At 49.2% G+C, this 18,772-nt stretch overlaps 1 protein-coding gene across 1 annotated transcript in view; it reads right to left on the reverse strand.

The window, feature by feature from the left end:
* Positions 1–4,126: 4,126 nt before the first annotated feature.
* RAPGEF5 (Rap guanine nucleotide exchange factor 5) overlaps positions 4,127–18,772 on the reverse strand; it is a 267,287-nt gene continuing 252,641 nt past the window's right edge. Inside the window, exons 24-26 of the mRNA XM_056118696.1 lie at positions 17,294–17,358; positions 10,803–10,857; positions 4,127–7,848 (exon numbers count right to left, since the gene is read on the reverse strand). Of these exons, the coding sequence (XP_055974671.1) occupies positions 7,730–7,848; positions 10,803–10,857; positions 17,294–17,358 (239 nt within the window). The 3' untranslated portion in view covers positions 4,127–7,729. The remainder of the gene's footprint in view (positions 7,849–10,802; positions 10,858–17,293; positions 17,359–18,772) is intronic.

Below are 18,772 nucleotides of genomic sequence, written 5' to 3' on the forward strand. Positions count from 1 at the left end.
GGGTGGGTGCTGGGAGGAGGAGGGAGAGAGGAGAGGGGGGAGGTGGGAGGGTTCGTCCCTTAGCTGGGAGGTGGCTGTCCCTGGGTTCACATGCTGTTCTTCCTGTTTGGTTCCTGATTTTCTGTTCTGAGGACATCCTGGGTGACAAGATAAGCCAGACGGTAGTGACTTCACTGGAAACCGATAAGCCGTCAGGAGCCCATCTCCAAACAAGGTGACCTTATTATGTCAACACGGAAACTCGGAGGGGATGCCCAGTGCAATTCCAAAGAAAATTTCCCCTGCCTTCCAGGAACTCTCCAAGCCCTTTCCCGGGCTTCGGTCTTCCCTCCCTCCCTCTTTAGAAACTTCTTATCAGTGAATGTACCAGTACATATTTGACATGTCTCGTTTATGACCCAACTGGACCCAAGTGCCATGTGGGAAGGGATCTTTGTTTTGTTCCTGGCTGTTTCTCAATCATCAGAACAGTGCCTGAAGCCAGAGAACTAGTATGCACTAGTATGGCAGGTAGGGGTGTGGGGGGTCAGGAGGTTGCCTTAGATGCAGCTAAATTGAGTTTAATCCACATAAGGTCTCGCCAGCCCTGAGCTCAGAGCCAGGAGTCAGCCCTGAACACTGCCAGGCACTCACCATATCACACCCCCACTGCCCGAAATTTAAGAAAAAAAAAAAGCACTGTGCCTGGTATATCATGTAGCTATGGAGAAAGACACACTCTGCCAAGCTGAGGTTTGTTGCATAGAAACAAGCAATTAATGTACTAAGGGGGCGGATGTTACTGGTTCATTTTATTCCACAGTGTATCCTACAGCTCAGGGTGAATTGTCCTGTCTCCTCTTGGCTTCTCCAGCTGAGGAAGGAAACTTCCTCACAGTGTGGGTGTGCTTTCATCCACTGACTCCTAAGTGAAACCAAAGAAACCCTCTCCCCACCCCCACCAACCACAGATGATTCCACTAAAGAACCGTGGCCTTTGCACCTTTGTCTGGGTCGGAAATGAGGACGTGCCCAGGCCCACAGGGGAAGCTTCTGACCAGGAAGGGGTGGGGGGCGTGTGAACCGGGCAAGGGGGGAGTAGGGACATGTAATGGGGAGGGTGGGACAGAGAAAGGGGGAGACAAGCTAGGTCTCCTGGGAGCCTCATGAGGTCTTGAAGACATTGGGACCCCCAAGAAGGTGTGAAGAGGCCTAAGGAGAAACTGATTAGCCCGTCCTTGTTAATAGTGACAATGAGGCCACATCTGTCACCCTGATTTTACAGGCACCTTCCTTCTGGCCCCCGGAAGTGGTGCTTGGGCCCCAAAGGTGGTCCCCTTGTTGTGTCCGACACTGGCCCTCCTAGAGGCCTCTTCTGGGCCTGACCACCCCCTTTGGGTACCCAAGACGTCACTTAGTCTGATGTCACCTCCGCCAGGCCCCCACTCTGGTGTAGCTGAGCCTGATTCAAAGCTGACCCTCAAGGACACTGTTGGCCCTTCTGCCCTCCAGGGAGCCCCCCAGATAGGAGGAGCACATGGGTAGAAATTCAAACGGGGTGTGGGAAAGGGCTCAGTGTGGGGCGGGGCTCCCAGGAGGGTTGGGGGGCGGAGCCTTGTCTTATGCAACTCCCCTTCCCCCCTCCCCGCCAGACAGGAGCCTGGTGGTGACAGCAGAAGAACGCTCTGCCCTCTTATCCGTTGGCCCCCGATGCTTTGTGGGGCTGTTGTGGCGGGTTCCCCCCCAGCAGGGCTGGATGGCGTCAGCAGTGGGCAGTGGGCACCGGAGGGGAAGGGGTGAGGCGCTCCCTTCCGGTCGCGGTCGCCGCGCCCTTCCCTTCCAGTGCCTGAGCAGAACACAAAGGCGCAGGAGCCTTCTTAACTCCAAGGGGCTTCCTTCCTTCTCCAAAGCCCCGAGTCCTGAGCTGGAATCTCCGGCATGCACCTGCTCACGGAGCTACTGTGACGGGGTTCGAGGGGGTAGAGGGGGAGGGGAGCTCAGGAGGCCGAAGTGAGGCAAGTCCCAGGTGGGCAGGGTTCATGCAGCTCCTGATCCTTAATTAACGCAATGAAGCTGGCCCAGGCTCATGAAACCGTGCTCCCGCCCTCACTGCCTCCTAGTTAGTCTAACTTAAGGATTTAATTTAAGTTTGGGGCCACATGCAGCAGCGCTGGGAGATGGGGTGGGCGTAGGGGGTCCATGAGGTTCTGGGTCTCCGAACTCGGGGCTCCCACATGCAGATCTCTGAGCCAGTTCCCGGGCTCTGAGACATTTGAAGACACTTTCATTAGTTGGAAGTATTGTGCACACAATTTTAAAGAGCACTTTCATTTGCAGCAGACAATTCCTTTTTCGATGCAGAATACTGATTGAAGAGGGATCCAATTATTATTAATATTATTATGGGCTGGAGCGATAGCACAGCAGGTAGGGCGTTTGCCTTGCACGTGGCCAACACGGCTGACCTGAGTTCCATTCCTCCGCCCCTCTCAGAGAGCCTGGCAAGCTACCGAGAGTATCTCGCCCGCACGGCAAAGCCTGGCAAGCTACCAGTGACGTATTCGATATGCCAAACACAGTAACAAATCTCACAATGTTAATGGGTCCGCTTGAGCAAATCGATGAACAACAGGAGGACAGTGACAGTGACAGTGATTATTATTATTATTATTATAATCCAATTATTATTTTGCACTTGGGGGCACTTGTCCCATCTCTTTGGTCCTGGGCAGTTGACTAGAAGCCAGAATCTGAAGAGCATGTATGCAATTGAGGTTTAATTCTTTAAGCCTGGGAAGTGCTGGTGAAGGATTGTTTGGGGTTGGGGGTGCCCTGGCAGTACTGGAGAACTGTGTGGTACCAGCGAATACCTGAGTCTCCTGCGTCCCATCTTGCATGTCAGCCCTCTGAGCCTCTGAGCCCCATTAAAGGATTTTTGAGTAAGGGAAACATGGTTAAGTTTGTTTGGGGAGAAAATTCTCTTTCATTTGGAGGGTGGAGAGAAGTTTGGGCCACACCCAGTGGTGTTCAGGGGCTACTTCTGTTTGGGAGTAACCCCTAGAGGTGCTTAAGGGGACCGGATGTGGGGCTAGGAATCAACCACAAGCTCCTTAATCCCCCAAATCTCTTCGGTCCTGAAAATTTTGGGGGGGTGGGGCAGCAGGGGGTGGTGCAGTGGGGAGACACACCCATCATCCATCCATCCATCCATCATGAACCACCCATCATCCACACTGGGGCTCAGGCGAGGGTGGTTTATCGAGAGCGTATTTGCCACGTATTTGCCAAGGCTGCTGCTGATGGTGTTCGGTTTGCACTCACACTACTCTTACTCATCCTTCCCAAGCTGGAGAGTGAGGCCGGCAGCCACAGGGACCTGGGACGGAGGAGATGGGACAGCCCTGGGCATCTCAGCTTTATGGGCCACATAGCTGGTCTCCTACAGAAAACACAGAACCAAGCAAGGGGCTGGCCGCTCCCAAGTCGCAAGTGCTGAGATGGAAATCTCCTCACAGGGAGCATGAGAATACGCCCAAGGCCAAGGTGGGGTTTGGAGAAGCCTCCCCTCAGAGGGGTGGAGAAGACTGAAGTAGGACAAGGTGCAGGGGCATGTGCATGCCCAGTACGCCCAGCTCTCAGGGGCACTGCTCTCAGCCTTTTGTCTGCAGGGCCTGGGGCCTCACTACCAGGGCTAAGAGCCCTCCAGTCTCTGGGCTCATACAGAAGGGGCAGTTCCTGCTGCTGCCTGAAAGGGTGAGAGGATCAAGGGGCGCTGCTGGATCCCCAAATAGGAGAGTTCACAATTCCCTGAGGAGGCACAGATGGAAGATTTCTAGAGGAGAAGTTTTTTTTTTCTTTTTGAGTCACACGTGGCAATGCTTAGGGGTTACAGGGGTTACTCCTGGCTCTGCACTCAGGAATTACTCCTGGCGGAGCTTGGGGGACCATATGAGATGCTGGGAATCGAACCCGGGTCGGCCACGTGCAAGGCAAACGCCCTACCCTCTGTGCTATCGCTCCAGCAGCCCCTTAAAGGAGAAGGTCTTGCCAAGAGCTGAGTTCGGAATAGCTCTGCCTCATTCACTGCCAAGCACCGGTGAGGCAGCCCCGTCACAGCCCCGGAAGAAGCAAGGACGCACGCGTGGTATCTGTAACATAATCATATATTTGAAAAATGGAAAAGCCATTTTTTAAAAAAAAACACTTGAAAATACAAGGTAACAGTGACTTATAGAAGTTCTCACCTTATATTGCTTGGGCATTTTTTTTTACATATAAATTATTGCTTACTAGCTTTGATAAATACACAGCACTGTTTTATTATATACAGAGGCAGAAAGCGTGAAATATGAGAGGAAAAGGAAAAAACACTGTTAATGGCGATCCTGGTAATTCAACAAACGTTTCATATTTACCAGCTCAGATCTCGGTGGAAAACTATGGAGTGTGGTCCCTGAGAAGGAAGGTGGGTGCCCCCCGGGGGGGGGGGGCAGCTAGCGGCTAATGGTCAGCACACAAGGGGGTTCTAAAGAAGCAATAAAAGGCAAGAGGTTCTTGCTTCGGGCCGTACATTTCATCCTGGTCTGTAAGAACAGTGTAATATGAGTACAATAAATAGGCTATGCAAATAAATATCACTCTGCTAAAAAAACGTTTAGTATATACAGCTTTGCTTTTATACAGTAGTACACTTTCCCCTAACTTTTTGGCAATTTTAAAAAAACGTTCTCCCTTCAAGCCCTCCATAAGCACAAAAGGCCCACTCCTTGCAAGCAGGCTGAAAAGGTAAGGACGTATCTGTGAAGCATTTAGGCAAAACTTTGGGCCCATCAACTGTGGGGGGCCCGAAGACCCCCATTTTAATGGGTTTGCCTGGAGCCAAGCTGTGTGGATTAACAGTGCCCCGTAGGCTTGGGAACCACTGGGCTTGGAACTTACGGTGGAGGTGTTACACCTCTAACAAGTGCCAGGACCTCCATCTTCTGGAAACGAGTCCACACTCTGCTTAAGTCTTCTCTCCATGTGCCCGCGGGGGGGAGGGGGACTCCTCCCATCCCCCCACACTCTGGACTCCAACCTCAGTGCCCCCCTGACTGACTTATGCATGGTGGGAGTTGAGAAAAAACTGATACTAAACTTCATGAGTCAAACCAGGAATCATGGGGATGCAGCTGATAATCTGCACCATGACCCTCACGGGGCAAGTGTCACGATGAGATCAGAGAGCAAAGTGTGGAAATCTTGGGAGCCTGGTGCTGAAGCGCTGCGGAAGCGGGTTGCTGCTTCAGGGCCCAGCCCTGAGCTGCAAGATATGCTGGACACTCACCAGATGAGGACTGCTCAGCGCTAGTCAACATAAAGCAGCTGGGAGAAGGGGAACAAAGGTTGGTGCCCTGATAAGGCGGGGGGCTATGCAGAGATTTCCTTTGCACCTAGAAATGAGAAGAGCCAGAAAGGAGCTCAGATATTTACTAGGCCTCCCTCCCTCCTCTTGAGATCCTGCAGCTCTGCTGAGATCACCCGAAAATTTGTCTTGCGTGGCCCTGGAAGATCATGGCAGGCCGCGCTCCGGGGACCAGGTGGTGCTAGGGCTTGAACCTGGCCCTCCGGTCTGCAAAGCCCGTGTTCCAGCCCATTAAGCTGCCCGCCTGCCTCCACTTGTTTCCCTTCCAAATCGTCAACTTCTCCAAGCTTCGGAAATTCCTAAGAGCAGCTGCCTGGAAACTCTCTGGAGACTGGTTGCCTTTCAGAAGGATGTGGGGATTCTGACCTCCAGAGGCAGGGCTGGAAGGGCCGATACATAATTGACAAAGGCCTCAGGGCTGTCTAGCCCGGGCAAGAGGAGCTCTGTCCACACTATGGCCTACACTGTGCCAGTCTGTGCATCCATTTGGCTGGAGGTGGGTCTCAACAGAAGCCTTAGTGGCAGGTGTCCTGCAGAAACTCCCCCACGCTAGGAGCAACACAGTGTTTGATGAGAATGAACATGTCAATAGCCAGAGACAGAGTCAAAAGGGCTTTCCATGCTTATGCTGGCCAGATGCTGCCCGGAAGCGTGGGGCAAGGAGAAAAGCATGGGCTGGTGGTGTGGGGGCTCATCGGTGGAGCACAGACTCTCTAGTCCCCACGCCTGTCCCCCATGGGTCCCCCCAGCCCCGGTGCATCCTCTGAGTGGACCAGATGGAGTCTTTTTACAAAACCCTGTTCAAATTTCGGGACTGATTTTTTTATAATGTTGGGTCAGACTGGGGAGGCTCACCCCCCAATTCTATCCACCTCAAGCTGCGTGACCCCAGGGACCAGCCCAACTAGAGAGGCCAGAGAGCCATCACCCAGCTCAGTAATGGGTGTGGATGGTTCCGGATGGGTTTCTCAGAGATGCAAAGGTGGGCATGATGGCAGGGTACCACGTCCTGAAGTCTCCAGAAACGAAGGGGGAAGGGAGCTCGTGTGTGTGGAGGGCCCTGACATTTTAGTAGTGAGTCCACTTTCCAATAGATAGGCCAGATTCCGAGAATGCAGCCCAACTCAAATGCTTCCCTGTTCGTGTGAATGGAGAGGCATCTGCTAATTAATCCTTGGGAATAGCAAGTGATCTCAACTCTAGGCTCCTCAACCTATAAAATGACCTGTTTGATTTTAAAACGAGGATGGGAGTGGGCAGAGGGGGAACAAAAAAGATAAATTATGAAAGGTTCCCTGTCTTGGTTGGGAAGGAGATACTGGACTTCAAAGCGTGCGGCATAAACCAGACACTTGGCTATGTGCGGGTTCTTTTCATTTCTGAAGGACAAGCTAGGGCCCCTGTCTGAATACTCTGGCCTTGTGGAGGACGTGCTCCCTGCATCAGATCCCATAGAACCTCCCTGAGCTGAGGGGACCACGCTGTCCCGTGGACGAGGAGCCCGCTGCAACCCACGGAACATCCGTGGCCACCTGTCCCAAGGATGTGGACATTGGTGACCGTCATCTCCGCGAACAGTGGCCAAGTGCTTCCATCATGTCCAGCACTGGGCTTTCCCGCGGTGTCCCTAGCTTGACCTGCTGGCACAGGTCAAGAAAATGCTGTGGAGGTTCATTCAGCACTGAGTCATTTCTTCCAGTTGACTAATTTTTCCCTGTTAGCGAAGAAGAAGCAACTTAAGTAGAGCTGGCTGATAGCTACAAATTGGTTGTGCGCAGACAGTTTCACCTGCAAGCAAATACGGAGACACGACTGTGGGTGCAAAGGGGTGCAGGCCTGGGTGTTTGTCTTCTGGAAAACGGGAGCAAAGGGCCCCCGGCTATTGCCAGTTTATGTCAAGAGACCTCGCCTTGACCCTGCAGATCTTCGGCGCTGGCCGGCTGTGGGCGCGTAAGCGGCCTAAGCCCGCAGAGTCTGGCGCCAGGCCCCGGAAAACTCCCCGTTTGGTGCACAGGTGCAAGGAAACGCCTGGAATGTGTGTGACAAGGCGTGCTCTCGGCTTGGACACTGGAAACGGGATTGCACGGGACCCTGAGAAACTGGGGCATCTCCGCTTCGGGGAAGCTGCGGCACCTCCGGGTCCCCAGGACAATGAGGGGCGACCCTCGCTGCACGCTGCTTGCAGGTACGCGCTGGTGGCTGCCCTGCCTGGGAGCCTGGTGATCCGCTGATAAAACTCAGCAACTTCTGCCCGCAGGAGGGCCCCGTGCTGTGGGTCTAGAACATTCCCGGCGCTCAAAGTGCTGCAGTGTGAGGGCGGGGGCGGCGCGGGGCAGCGGCGGCGGCTCATGCACGGGGTTCGATCCGGTGCGAGAGCTCAAACAGGGTCTGCTGGCTGTCGATCACGTACAGGTGATGCACGTAGGATTTCAACTCATGGTGCTCCTTCGGGGATACGTCACCTCCTGTGTTTGGGGCGGGGGGAAGGAAGGGAAGTTAGTTTCATGAGTGGTAAAATTTTATTTGTTTTTTTAATTAAAATTTTTTTTTAATTTTTGGGCCACACTCAGCGATTCTCAGGGGTTATTCTTGGAATTGAACTTGGGCTGGCTGCATGCAAGTCAAACGATGACGCCTAACCACCTTAACAATCGCTCCCACCTGGAGACTGATAAATTTTCCAAAGACCAGGTAATCCCCCTGTGAAGGTGGGGCAGCATTTCTGGGGGTGCGCTCTCTAGAGGGAGGGCAGGGATGATGGGGGCCAGGGAGTAGCTTAGGGTATAATTGGGCATGGGGGGGTTCTTTCTGTTTGTTTTTAAAGAAGGTAGGGCCAGAGATAGTACAGCGGGTAGGGCATTTGCCTTGAGCCTGGTCGACCAGGTTCAACACCTGACAACCCATATGGTTCCTCCAAGTACTATCAGGAGTGATCCCTGAGCACAGAGACAGGGGAAACCCTAAGCATTGTCAGATGTGGCTCAGAAATCAAACAAAGAAGAAAATAAGAGGAGGTAGATTTTTGGGAAAGGTGAAAGGGTGTAGTACTGTCCTTTTTTTCCCCTGAAAAGAGGGCAGTAAGTCAAATAAATCTGGGAACCTGTGGGCATGGAGTAAATTTACCAGGTAGATGCTCATTACAAATCCAGAGGAAGTATTGTTATCCTGGCAGCGAACCTGAGATTTTTTCATTTAATATTCAAAGTAGATTTATTTTATTAAACTTGGGTTATTAAATCTTACTTATGCCCTTTTTAAGGTGCAATGATTTATCTGTTCATGACAGTTTCTTAATACATTTTTTAAGAGCACATCCACCCAACTGGCCACTTCTTTCCACTTAAGTTCCAACTGTCCCTTCCGCAGGAACTCCGCTCTGTGGAGCAACTCTCCAGTTCAGTGGCCTTTGGCCGTTGGTTGCTCCCTTCCTATATGTTTTTATACGGAAAGAGAGAGACAGAAGACAGAGACAGAGAGATCATTCTCTATCTGTTCTTTCCTTCTGACTTCACTCGGCATGATCCCCTCTAGTTTCATCGACATAGTTGCAATATGCAGAAACCAATCATTTCTTTCTTAGAGCTGCGTAGTATTCCATTGTATAAATATACCATAACTTATTGATCCATTCATCTGTAGTTGGGCATCTGGGTTGTTTCCATATCCTGGCTACTGTACTAAGTGCTGCAATGAACATAGGTATATACATATTCTGTTGATGTGAACACGAATTCCCTAGATTTCTTCAGGATAGGCAATTAACCTGATTAGGTTATTTAGTTTACAGGCACTTACACTGAATTACCTAATACTACCTAACATTGTACTGAATTTAGCAAATACGTCATTGCCCCATTTACAGAAGGGAAACAGCAGCAAATAAGAGGCTGAGCAGGACTAGAAACCCTGGCTATGAAGCTCTCTGCCCCAGGGTCTGAGCCACTGAAAGTGGTGTCAAGAATACCTGAGATTTGGGGAGGATATTCCTACACACAGTAGTTTCCATGGGGAGTTTGGAAAAGTGGACACAAAAATCCGTCCAGTGAAAGGCGGCTGTAGGCAGGAAGTTGTTGGAGAAGAGGAAGATTATCTTAGCGTGCCTTCACAGCAGAGGTTTCTCTTCCAGGAAGACACCACATAAGCATGGGAAGGAGAGGACCACCTTTGATAACAGCCTCAGGGAAGGCCGGGGTGTGGGTGTGGGTGGTGGTATAGGGGTGCATGCTTTGCAAGCTTGATCCCCAGTAATACATGGATCCCCTGAGGACTGAGACAGGAGTAGATCCTGGGCACTTCAGGGAGACTAAAACAACCCCCCTTCAAATAAACAATTCATCCACAACAAGCTATAAAACCCCATAGGCAATACAGAGCATACTGGGTCAGAGATTAAAAGGCAGAAATGGGGAAAAGGAATTTGAGCCACAATTGAGAATAACTTTTCTAGAGTTATGAGTTCACAGTATTGGTTGAATCATTGTAACAAGAGACCAAGAATTGGGGGAAACTGAATGTGAGATGCATGGAAAGTTTCTATACTACTCTCCAAACTTTTTTGTTTGCCACTTTTAAAAGAAAAACATTAACACACACACACACACACACACACACACACACACACACACTATCAGGGCTGGAGGGATTGGACAGCAGGTAGGGTGTTTGTCTTGCATGTAGCTGATCAGGATTCAATCCTTGGCATCCCATATGGTCTCCACAAGCACCACCAGGAGCACTTCCTGAGTGCAGAGCCAGGAGTAACCCCTGAGCATTTCCAGGTGTGATCCCCTCCCCCCAAAAAACCCCAAAATTCAAATACGCCAAACCAAAAAAACATTATCTCACTGATAGAGTTCACTGATTAAAAAAAAAAAAGAAAAAAGAAAAAGTCCGGTTCTGGTCAGAGAATAGAACAGGGGACCTGGGCACCGCCAGGAGTAATTCCAGAGTGCATGAACCAGGAGTAACTCCTGTGCATCGCTGGGTGTGACCCAAAATGCAAAAAAAAAAAAACCCACAAAAAAACACCAGGGGATAAGGTGCTTGTCTTTTATGTGGAGACTTGGGTTTGATCCCCAGCAGCACATATGATTCCCTGAGCACTGCCAGCAGTGATCCCTGAGCACAGAGCTAGGAGTAAACCCCGAACACTGCCAGGAGTGGTCCAAGCTCCCATGCCCTAAATCAAGATCTCAGTGTACCGTGCTGCCACGCGAGGGTTAAAAGCTTGCTTTATCTTATATTTTACTGCATCCCAAACGTGCAGTTATGAGGGAGGCTGCAGGGTCGACAACCCACAAGTGTCTCATCCCACTGTGCACCACATTTCATTTATTACCAGCAAACATTGCTGTGCTTTGACCACAGTCTTTTCCAACAGACAATGCACTTCATTCCATACCCAACTTCAGTGACTCACCAAACTGATTGGTCCGGCAGTGTCTCAGGGTTCGGACGGTGTCTGCAATCATATGCTGGAAGGCAGAACAGGAAACAACACATCAGCCAGGGCTAATTCAGGAGATGCCTGCCCCCCCCAGCAGATCACGGCTGGGGAAAACAGAAACCCCCCCCAGCAGATCACGGCTGGGGGAAACAGAAACCTACTTGGCTCTAGACCCATTTTTAAATGATCATATAGGAAACATACACACACACACACACACACACACACAGAAGAAGAAGAATATCCAGGGAAAACTGGTTAGGAAGACTGGTCAATGCGTGGAACTAACCACAAGTGTGTGTGGGGTTGAGGGTAGGTAAGATAGAGAAGGGACTGCTGTGACAATAGTAGCTGGAAATGACCTCTCTGGATAAGATCTGAGGGTTAAAAGTAGGTAAAGGGATATTCTTGATAACCTTTCAGTATCATTATTGCAAACCGCAGTGCCCAAAAGGAGAGAGAGAGAGACAGAGAAAGAGAGAGACAGAGAGACACAGAGGGAGATAGAGAGAGACAGACAGACAGACAAGGGGTGGAGGTGGAGGGTGATGGGAGGGAACCTGTGGACACTGGTGCTGGGAAATGTACACTGGTGGAGAGATGGGTGTTGGAATACTGTATCACTGAAATCCATTCATTAACAGCTTTGTAAAAAAATTAATAAAATAAAAATAATCATACTGAGATTTCACATCACAAAACTATTTATTTCTTGACTGCAGAAACAGTGAACAGTGGCCCTGGACACAGGTGTGTTGTGTCTAACTGTCCCACTCCACTGCCTGCACCACTCCTCCCTGCTCCTGCTGGCTTTTGGCTTTCACTTCAGGGCACGTATCACTCTCGGGAGGAAGACTATCCCTTCTGAGCCGCTTTCTGCACTAGGGAGGCTCCACCCACCTGCTGCTTGCACATGAGTCACTAACTTTGCTTCATAACTGCTGTGGATCTTTTCTTCTCCCCCAGATCAAGCACCCCTGAGACTCCGTGTGAGCCCAGCATCCACCAGAATTCATGCACAGGCTCCCATGTATTTGTTGGACGCGATGTCTGGTGGACTCAAAGACCCAAGTATCATAATATGATGACTGAAAACATGATATTCACGAAAGACACACTCTCCACAACATCGCTCTCTTGGGAATACAGCAGGTAGGGTGTTTGCCTTGCCCCTGGCGAACCTGGATTTGATCCTTGGCACTCCTTCTGGTCACCCCTGAGCACTCCAGGCGAGACCTCTGAGTACAGAGCCAAGAGTAAATTCTGAGCACCACTGGGTGTGGCTCCCCCAAACAAAGCAAAGCAAACAATCAAAATAAAACATTGCTATCATCAGAGAGACCATTTTCTGTTTATAATAAAATCTCTCCTGCACTTCCATCTTCTACTTAGACTTTCTCTTGAACATCCTCTCTGGTCTCCAGTCAAGAGTCTTGCTAAATGTGCAATGCTCTAAAGTTAGCCAATCCCAGCACCTAAAGCTGGCATCCCTGCAAGTCTCCTGCCTCTACCATGTTGAGTTTTTAAGGGTGTTTAGGATGACACAAAAAGGGTGTTTAGGACGAGACAGTGCTCTACTGTGGCCCCTCAAATACGATTCCTAGAATAATCTCCAAGCAATTTTCTTGCCATGTTAGGCCTCCAGAGACTCTATAAATACACTACTCTGTTTTTTATCAAGTTCCTTGCAACAGAATCCTACCTTAAGAATCAACTTTCTGGGGCTGGAGCAATAGCACAGCAGGTAGGGCATTTGCCTTGCACGGGGCTGACCTGGGTTCAATTCCCAGCATCCCATATGGTCCCCTGAGCACTGCCAGCAGTAATTCCTGAGTGCATGAGCCAGGAGTAACCCCTGTGTATCACCGGGTATGACCCAAAAAGCAGAAAAAAATAAATTAAAGAATCAACTTTCTTATTATTTGTTTTGGAGCCACACCTGGCCCTGCACTCTGGGATCACTCCTGGCAGAAATCGAGGGACTATATATGGTACAGAGGATTGAAGTTGTGTCACCCACAAGCAAAGCAAATTGCTTTACTTTCTGTGCTATCTCTCCGGTCCCCCAACATTCTTTTTTCTCACTTCCTCCAAATTGCCCCAGTGGGTCATCATCTCTTGTGCTCTGCATACCCCATCCCAGAATCATCCACAGATTACAAACTTTCACTAAAATATGGCTAAAGGAACACTGCTCGTGTTAAAAAGAATTTTACCTCCAATCCAGCAGAACAGTGAAGATGCTATTTGAATGTGACCTACTTATTAAAGTGTTCATACAGCTGTGTTCTTATTGTATTTCCACTCAGTTATGGAAAATTAAAGAGGACAGTGATTAGCATGGTAGCTCACGTGGCCTTTATGGAGGAAATGAGGTCTGACTCATGTCTGTGAATGGACTCTTGAATTTCCTTCCTCCAAATTCACCCCAGTTCCCAGCCCCTTGGCTGTTTTAAATCATGGTGTCTCACTGATTTCTTTATTTTTTTGCTTTTTTGGGTCACCCCCGGTGGTGCACAGGGGTTACTCCTGGCTCTGTACTCAGGAATTACTCCTAGCAGTGCTCAGGGGGACCATATGGGATGCTGGAAATTGAACCTGGGTTGGCCCTGTGCAAGGCAAATGCCCTACCTGCTGTGCTATCGCTCCCGCCCCCATATGACTGATTTATATCATGCCATTTTGCAGCTTGGGACTCAGTGTGGCAGTGAAATGGGAGGTCTGCTTCTCTTTAGGTGTTCTGAAGGGGGACTATGGAATATATGGTGAAGGTGATGCTCTTAATATTGAGGGAGAAGAGGAAAAGGGGAGAGCATGTGTTTCTCTATTATTTCATAGATGGAGCACCAGTGATTCTCTTCTCAGCCCCAGTGAGAAGCATTTCTGGGTCTGCCACGTCTGACTTAATGTGTTTGTCTGTATCCACTAGATAAAGATAATACACTGAATTATCTGCTAGCTGGCTTAGGCTAATATCCATCACGAGAAATTGGCTTCTCACAAGTTAATTCATTTAGGTTCTATTGGCTCATTATTGTGAGAGATGACCCTGCTTTAGTCGAAGTGAAACCACGTCCTTTGCTAAGAAACAAGCCTTGAAGATATTGACTCTACTTGGAAGTTTGGTTCCTTCTTTGGCATCCAAGAATCACAGATGGTTGCGTGAGATGTTAAACGGATTTTTGATCTCCCGGAGGGGGGGGGGGGGGGGAATCTAACTTGACTCTGTCTTGTCCATGTGAGAAGGGGCAGCAGGAGGAAGGCTGGGTCATGACTGTCTCTGCTAAAGGATCAGGGACTTACTAATGCCACAAATCTGCTGTCTTTAGAGGTGATGTACTAGTAAGTGCTGGGGTGTGTGTGTGTGTGTGTGTGTGTGTGTGTGTGTGTGTATAAGTGTGCTTCTGGCCATCTTTTTGGTTTTAGGCCACATCTGTCTGTACACCAGACTTATTCCTGGCTCTGCACTTCAGGGATAATTCCTGGCACTGTTTGGGGGACCATATGTGTCACCAGGGATTTACCTGTATCGGCCATGTGCATGGAAAGTGCCTTAACTATCTTGCACCTTAACTATATCTGTACTATCTTTCTGACTCTGGCTGTCTTTTAAGTGAAAAATTTAATAAAAATTTAAGTTAAAAATAAAAAAATGTTTTATTTAGAAATTTATACATTTACATACATTATTATATAAAGCAGGCTATTTTTTTAAAACTTCCTAAAAGCTTAAGGTGCATATAGTTGTTTTTTTTTTTTTACCTAAAAGGACTATAATTTAGACACTCTGTGTTTATGTCTCTGTGGTTTACATGAAGCCTTGGCCTGGGTTAGCTGCACTGAAAGGTGTCTGTTGGCTGGGTGGGAAAAGCGGAAGTCCAGAGACATGGTTGGGAGTGAGAGAAAGGTGGAGGGGCTACTCCAGGGCTGCCTCCCATCTGTGCCTGTGTTCTCGCTCAATTCATGTGTTTCTTCAGCTAGCTGAGAGGAAATGACAATGTACTTAACCAATTTCAGTAGAGAGAGAGGGTGACCACCCACTTGCCCCTAACAACAGGCAGCCAATGGTGAGCCCAGCAAGGGGACAACTGTTTCCCAGCTCCAATCGCGTGAGACGAGGGGTCTGCTGAGGACACTTCATTTGGCACAACACACCTCACTCCAGGTCTGCACCTGCGTTCTCCAGAGCTTACTTCTCCCTTCCTCTCTTTCCCCTTCCCTCTTGTCCTTCTTTTCCCTGTGCTTAGCTGTGTTCAGGGATCACTCCTTGAAGTGCTGAGGAGATCATATGCGGTGGCAGGGCTCTAACTGGGGTAAGCTGCACTTCAGGTAAGCGCCTCACTCCTATCCTATCTCTCTAGGCCTGGCTTGGTTTCCTTAACCAAAAGTGTTGGCCAAGGGGTGAAGTAAAATACAGGTCCAAGGCTCCTATTCTTACAGGCATTCTGTGAATCCCAACCATTAACCTGCCTGGAGACTGTAACAGTAGCAACCCAGTCACAAAGTGACAGAATGAGGAGGCATTCTGGCAAAAGCCAGAGGCTGAGTCTCATTTGGACTCATCGCTTTGTATTGTTCTCTGGTAACGGTCCCTGCCTCAAGAAACCTTCTCTCCGTCTCACAGGGAAAAGAGGTCTATTTTCGAGAGTTCACACAAATCCATGACCCTGACTGAAAAGGTCACTGAAAGGTCAGGTTTTATGGACAGGGGTCACTGGCGTTATCTTTACCCACAAAGGACAGTCTGCTCGATGACATTAAGTTCACCTGTCAGCCAAATCATCCTTTTTTGTCATCAATGGGCCTCTCTCTGTTTTCCTTCTGGTTTTGGGGCCACATGTGGCAGTAACTCAGGGGCTACTCCTGTCTCCATATGAAGGGTACCATGCTGTGTCAGGTGTGAAACCCAGGGTGTCTGAATGCTAAACAAACATTCCAGTCTTTGGTGCTATCTCACAGGCCCCTTTTTCTGAGGTTTTATTGGTTGCGTAGGTCATTGGGTCTCTTCAGAACATGCGATTTTATTCCTCAGATCTTTCAGGCACAGCTAGGAAGGAGCCTGGAGGAGGGCTGTAGAGGGCTCAACCTGCTGGCACATGCTCTGTATGCAGGAGGCACTACCTGATTTCCCCGAATCACACCAGAAGCAACCCCCAAGCCTAGAACCCAGAGCAGCCCCTGAACACTACTGGATGTGGCCCCAAACAAAGCAACATAGTGTTAGGGCGCATGCCTGGGGTGCAACCATCTGGGCTCAACCCTGGCACCACAGGCCTCTAGCACCCTCAGGGACAGTTCTGAAGGCACCAGTGCTATGGGGTGGCTCGGGTACCCTGGCATGGCAGGGATTACACAGCACTGCTGCCTCAGGCCATGGCACTGAAGAGACATCTCAGTTGGCCGAGAACTGCCAGGAGGTACCCAAACCTCCTGAGCCCCATTGCAGACAAAGCTCCCAGGAAATGCATAAGTAATCCCAGAGGAGGCATTTCCAGAACTTGTAAGAGAGGACCACTGAGTGGTCCCATGAGAGCTGGGAGCATCTCTCTCCACAGTGCTCAGAAGCTGAACCATTTTTCAGCAGGTTGGTCTTTCTCCTCACCTAAGACCCCACACACAGAACAGCATCCATCCAAGCTGGGGCATAATCGGTCAAACCTGAAGGAGCACTTTTCCCTGTGCTTGGAAAGAGGGTGAGGTGCTAACATGGAGCCTCACCTGTGTGACTCCTCCTGATAGGAACATGGCTGTTCTCTTACTGGTCCAATAAAAAAGAAAAAGAGGGTCTAGAGTGAAAGTTTAGCAGGGAGGAAGCTTGCCTTGCACACAGCCAAACCGGGTTGATACCTGGCATCCCATATGGGCTGCCGAGCACTGCCAGGAGTGATTCCTGAGTGTAGAGCCAGGAGTAATGATACTCAGGTATCATCTGTGTGACCAAAAACAAGCTAACAAAACCCAAAACACACACAAAACAGAAATAGAACTATTTTGACATTATTCAGTAATGTTAGTCTAATAAAGTTCCACTGGAAAGGGGAAAAATGCTTATGGTTATATGGTCTTCCAAACTGTGTTGGCACACTTATTTTCACCTGGACTATGTTTCGTTGGCCACCCACAACACACAGCAAGGAAGGTAAAGGTAAAAGGTAAAGGCCCTCCCGTTGATCGTCGATTTGCTCGAGCGGGCCCAGTAACGTCTCCATTGGAGACTTTGTTGTTACTGTGTCTGGCATATCGAATACTCTCGGTAGCTTGCCGGGCTCTCCGAGAGGGGCGGAGGAATCGAACTCGGGTCGGCCATGTTGGCCGCTTGTAAGGCGAACGCCCTACCCACTGCAAGGAAGCAACTGGGAAATTCAATGGACAGCCATCTGCTCTCTGGAGCAGGAACAGGAAAAAAGCAAAAACTTGGATTTTCTAACCGGTGGGAAAAGGAGAAATGATAAAAGTTTACGTACCAGCTTTTCGAAATTGACAAGGTTATCCAAAAATGTTTTATTTCCTTCATGAATAAACGTGACATCTGAAAAGGAAAAAAACGTGGACTTAGCTTTAGGGGTGGATCATGAGGTAGGTCTGGAGAGGCCTGGATCAACTCAAACTTAGGAAGTCTTCTGCAACATTATGGATTGTGTCATGTATTTCACAAAGCAACTTGAGTCTGGGTCTATATGGCAATAACAGATGGGCATGCTCCCCATTCTGTGGGAGAAGGCATTACAGTATCCACACAAGTATACATTCTATATTAGCACTGCAGCGTCTCATCACATATTCAGTGATATCAGCTAACTCCATTCTAGAACTTAATTGGTCTGTTATATTTTTAGGCCACAACACTGAGCAGGAAGAAAAAAAAACACTGAATACCCAGCAAAAACTGAATTTTAATATTTATATGTTTGCTTTTCAATCATCCCTGGCAAAGAGTTTGTTTAAAATGCTAAGATTTCAATGCTGAAAATTAGATTTTTGTTCTCAAGGCCAAATCCTAACAAGGTAACAAAAATGAGTAAAGGATCGAAGTTCAGATGGCACAGCAGATAGGGCACTTGCTTTGCATGCAGCAGACACAGGTTCGATCCCTGGCACCACATATGGTCCCGTTTTTTTTTCCTTTATGGGTCACACCCAGCAATGCACAGGGGATACTCCTGGCTCTGCACTCAGGAATTACCCCTGACGGTGCTCGGGGGACCATATGGGATGCTGGGAATCGAACCCGGGTCGGCCACGTGCAAGGCAAATGCCCTACATGCTGTGCTATTGCTCCAGCCCAGTCCTGGGTTCTTGAGTGCAGAGCCAGAAGCCCTGAGGACAGCCGGAAGTAGCCCATCCCATAGCCTCACACCCCCACCCCTGCACTCCCAAGCGGGCAAGGAAACAGCAGGCTTGAAAATCGCAAGATTTTGGGTCGTGGTGAGAAAGCATGCATGACTGGTGAAATATGGCATGAAGTAAATAAGATGCAGGTGCATTTTCAGAGAAAGGGAAAGTTACAAGTTACACTTTGTGCAAGCCTTCTGGCACTTCAAGTGACACAAGGGAAGTGGTGAGCATGCTGTGCATGCATGAGGCACCAAATACAATCCTGTCCCTCCCTACTCTTCCCCAGCACCATAGGAGTAGCCCCAAAGGTTCACAGGTTCACTGGACCTGACTGCTGAATTGTCAGGCTGGCCCAGCAAGGTCATGTACTGTTGGGAGTGGTACTGGTGGCTCCCTAAAACTCTCAAAATAAAGTGGCTGAAGATATTCCACTTTAAAAAAAAATCTCCTTCTGGCTGCAATAAACTAGAGTGCTTCTTCAAACCAGGGATCTGGGAGTTAGTCACAGCCAAGAGCAGTTGTAGTTCTGAGTGGTGACTGATAATAATTCAGAGCAGACAGTTTGCAGCACCAGGAAACCCTGGCTGAGGAGAATCTAATGAAATGCA

The sequence above is a fragment of the Sorex fumeus genome, unplaced genomic scaffold, assembly GCF_029834395.1.
Source record: "Sorex fumeus unplaced genomic scaffold, SorFum_2.1 ptg000037l, whole genome shotgun sequence".
Classification (NCBI taxonomy): Eukaryota; Metazoa; Chordata; class Mammalia; order Eulipotyphla; family Soricidae; genus Sorex; species Sorex fumeus.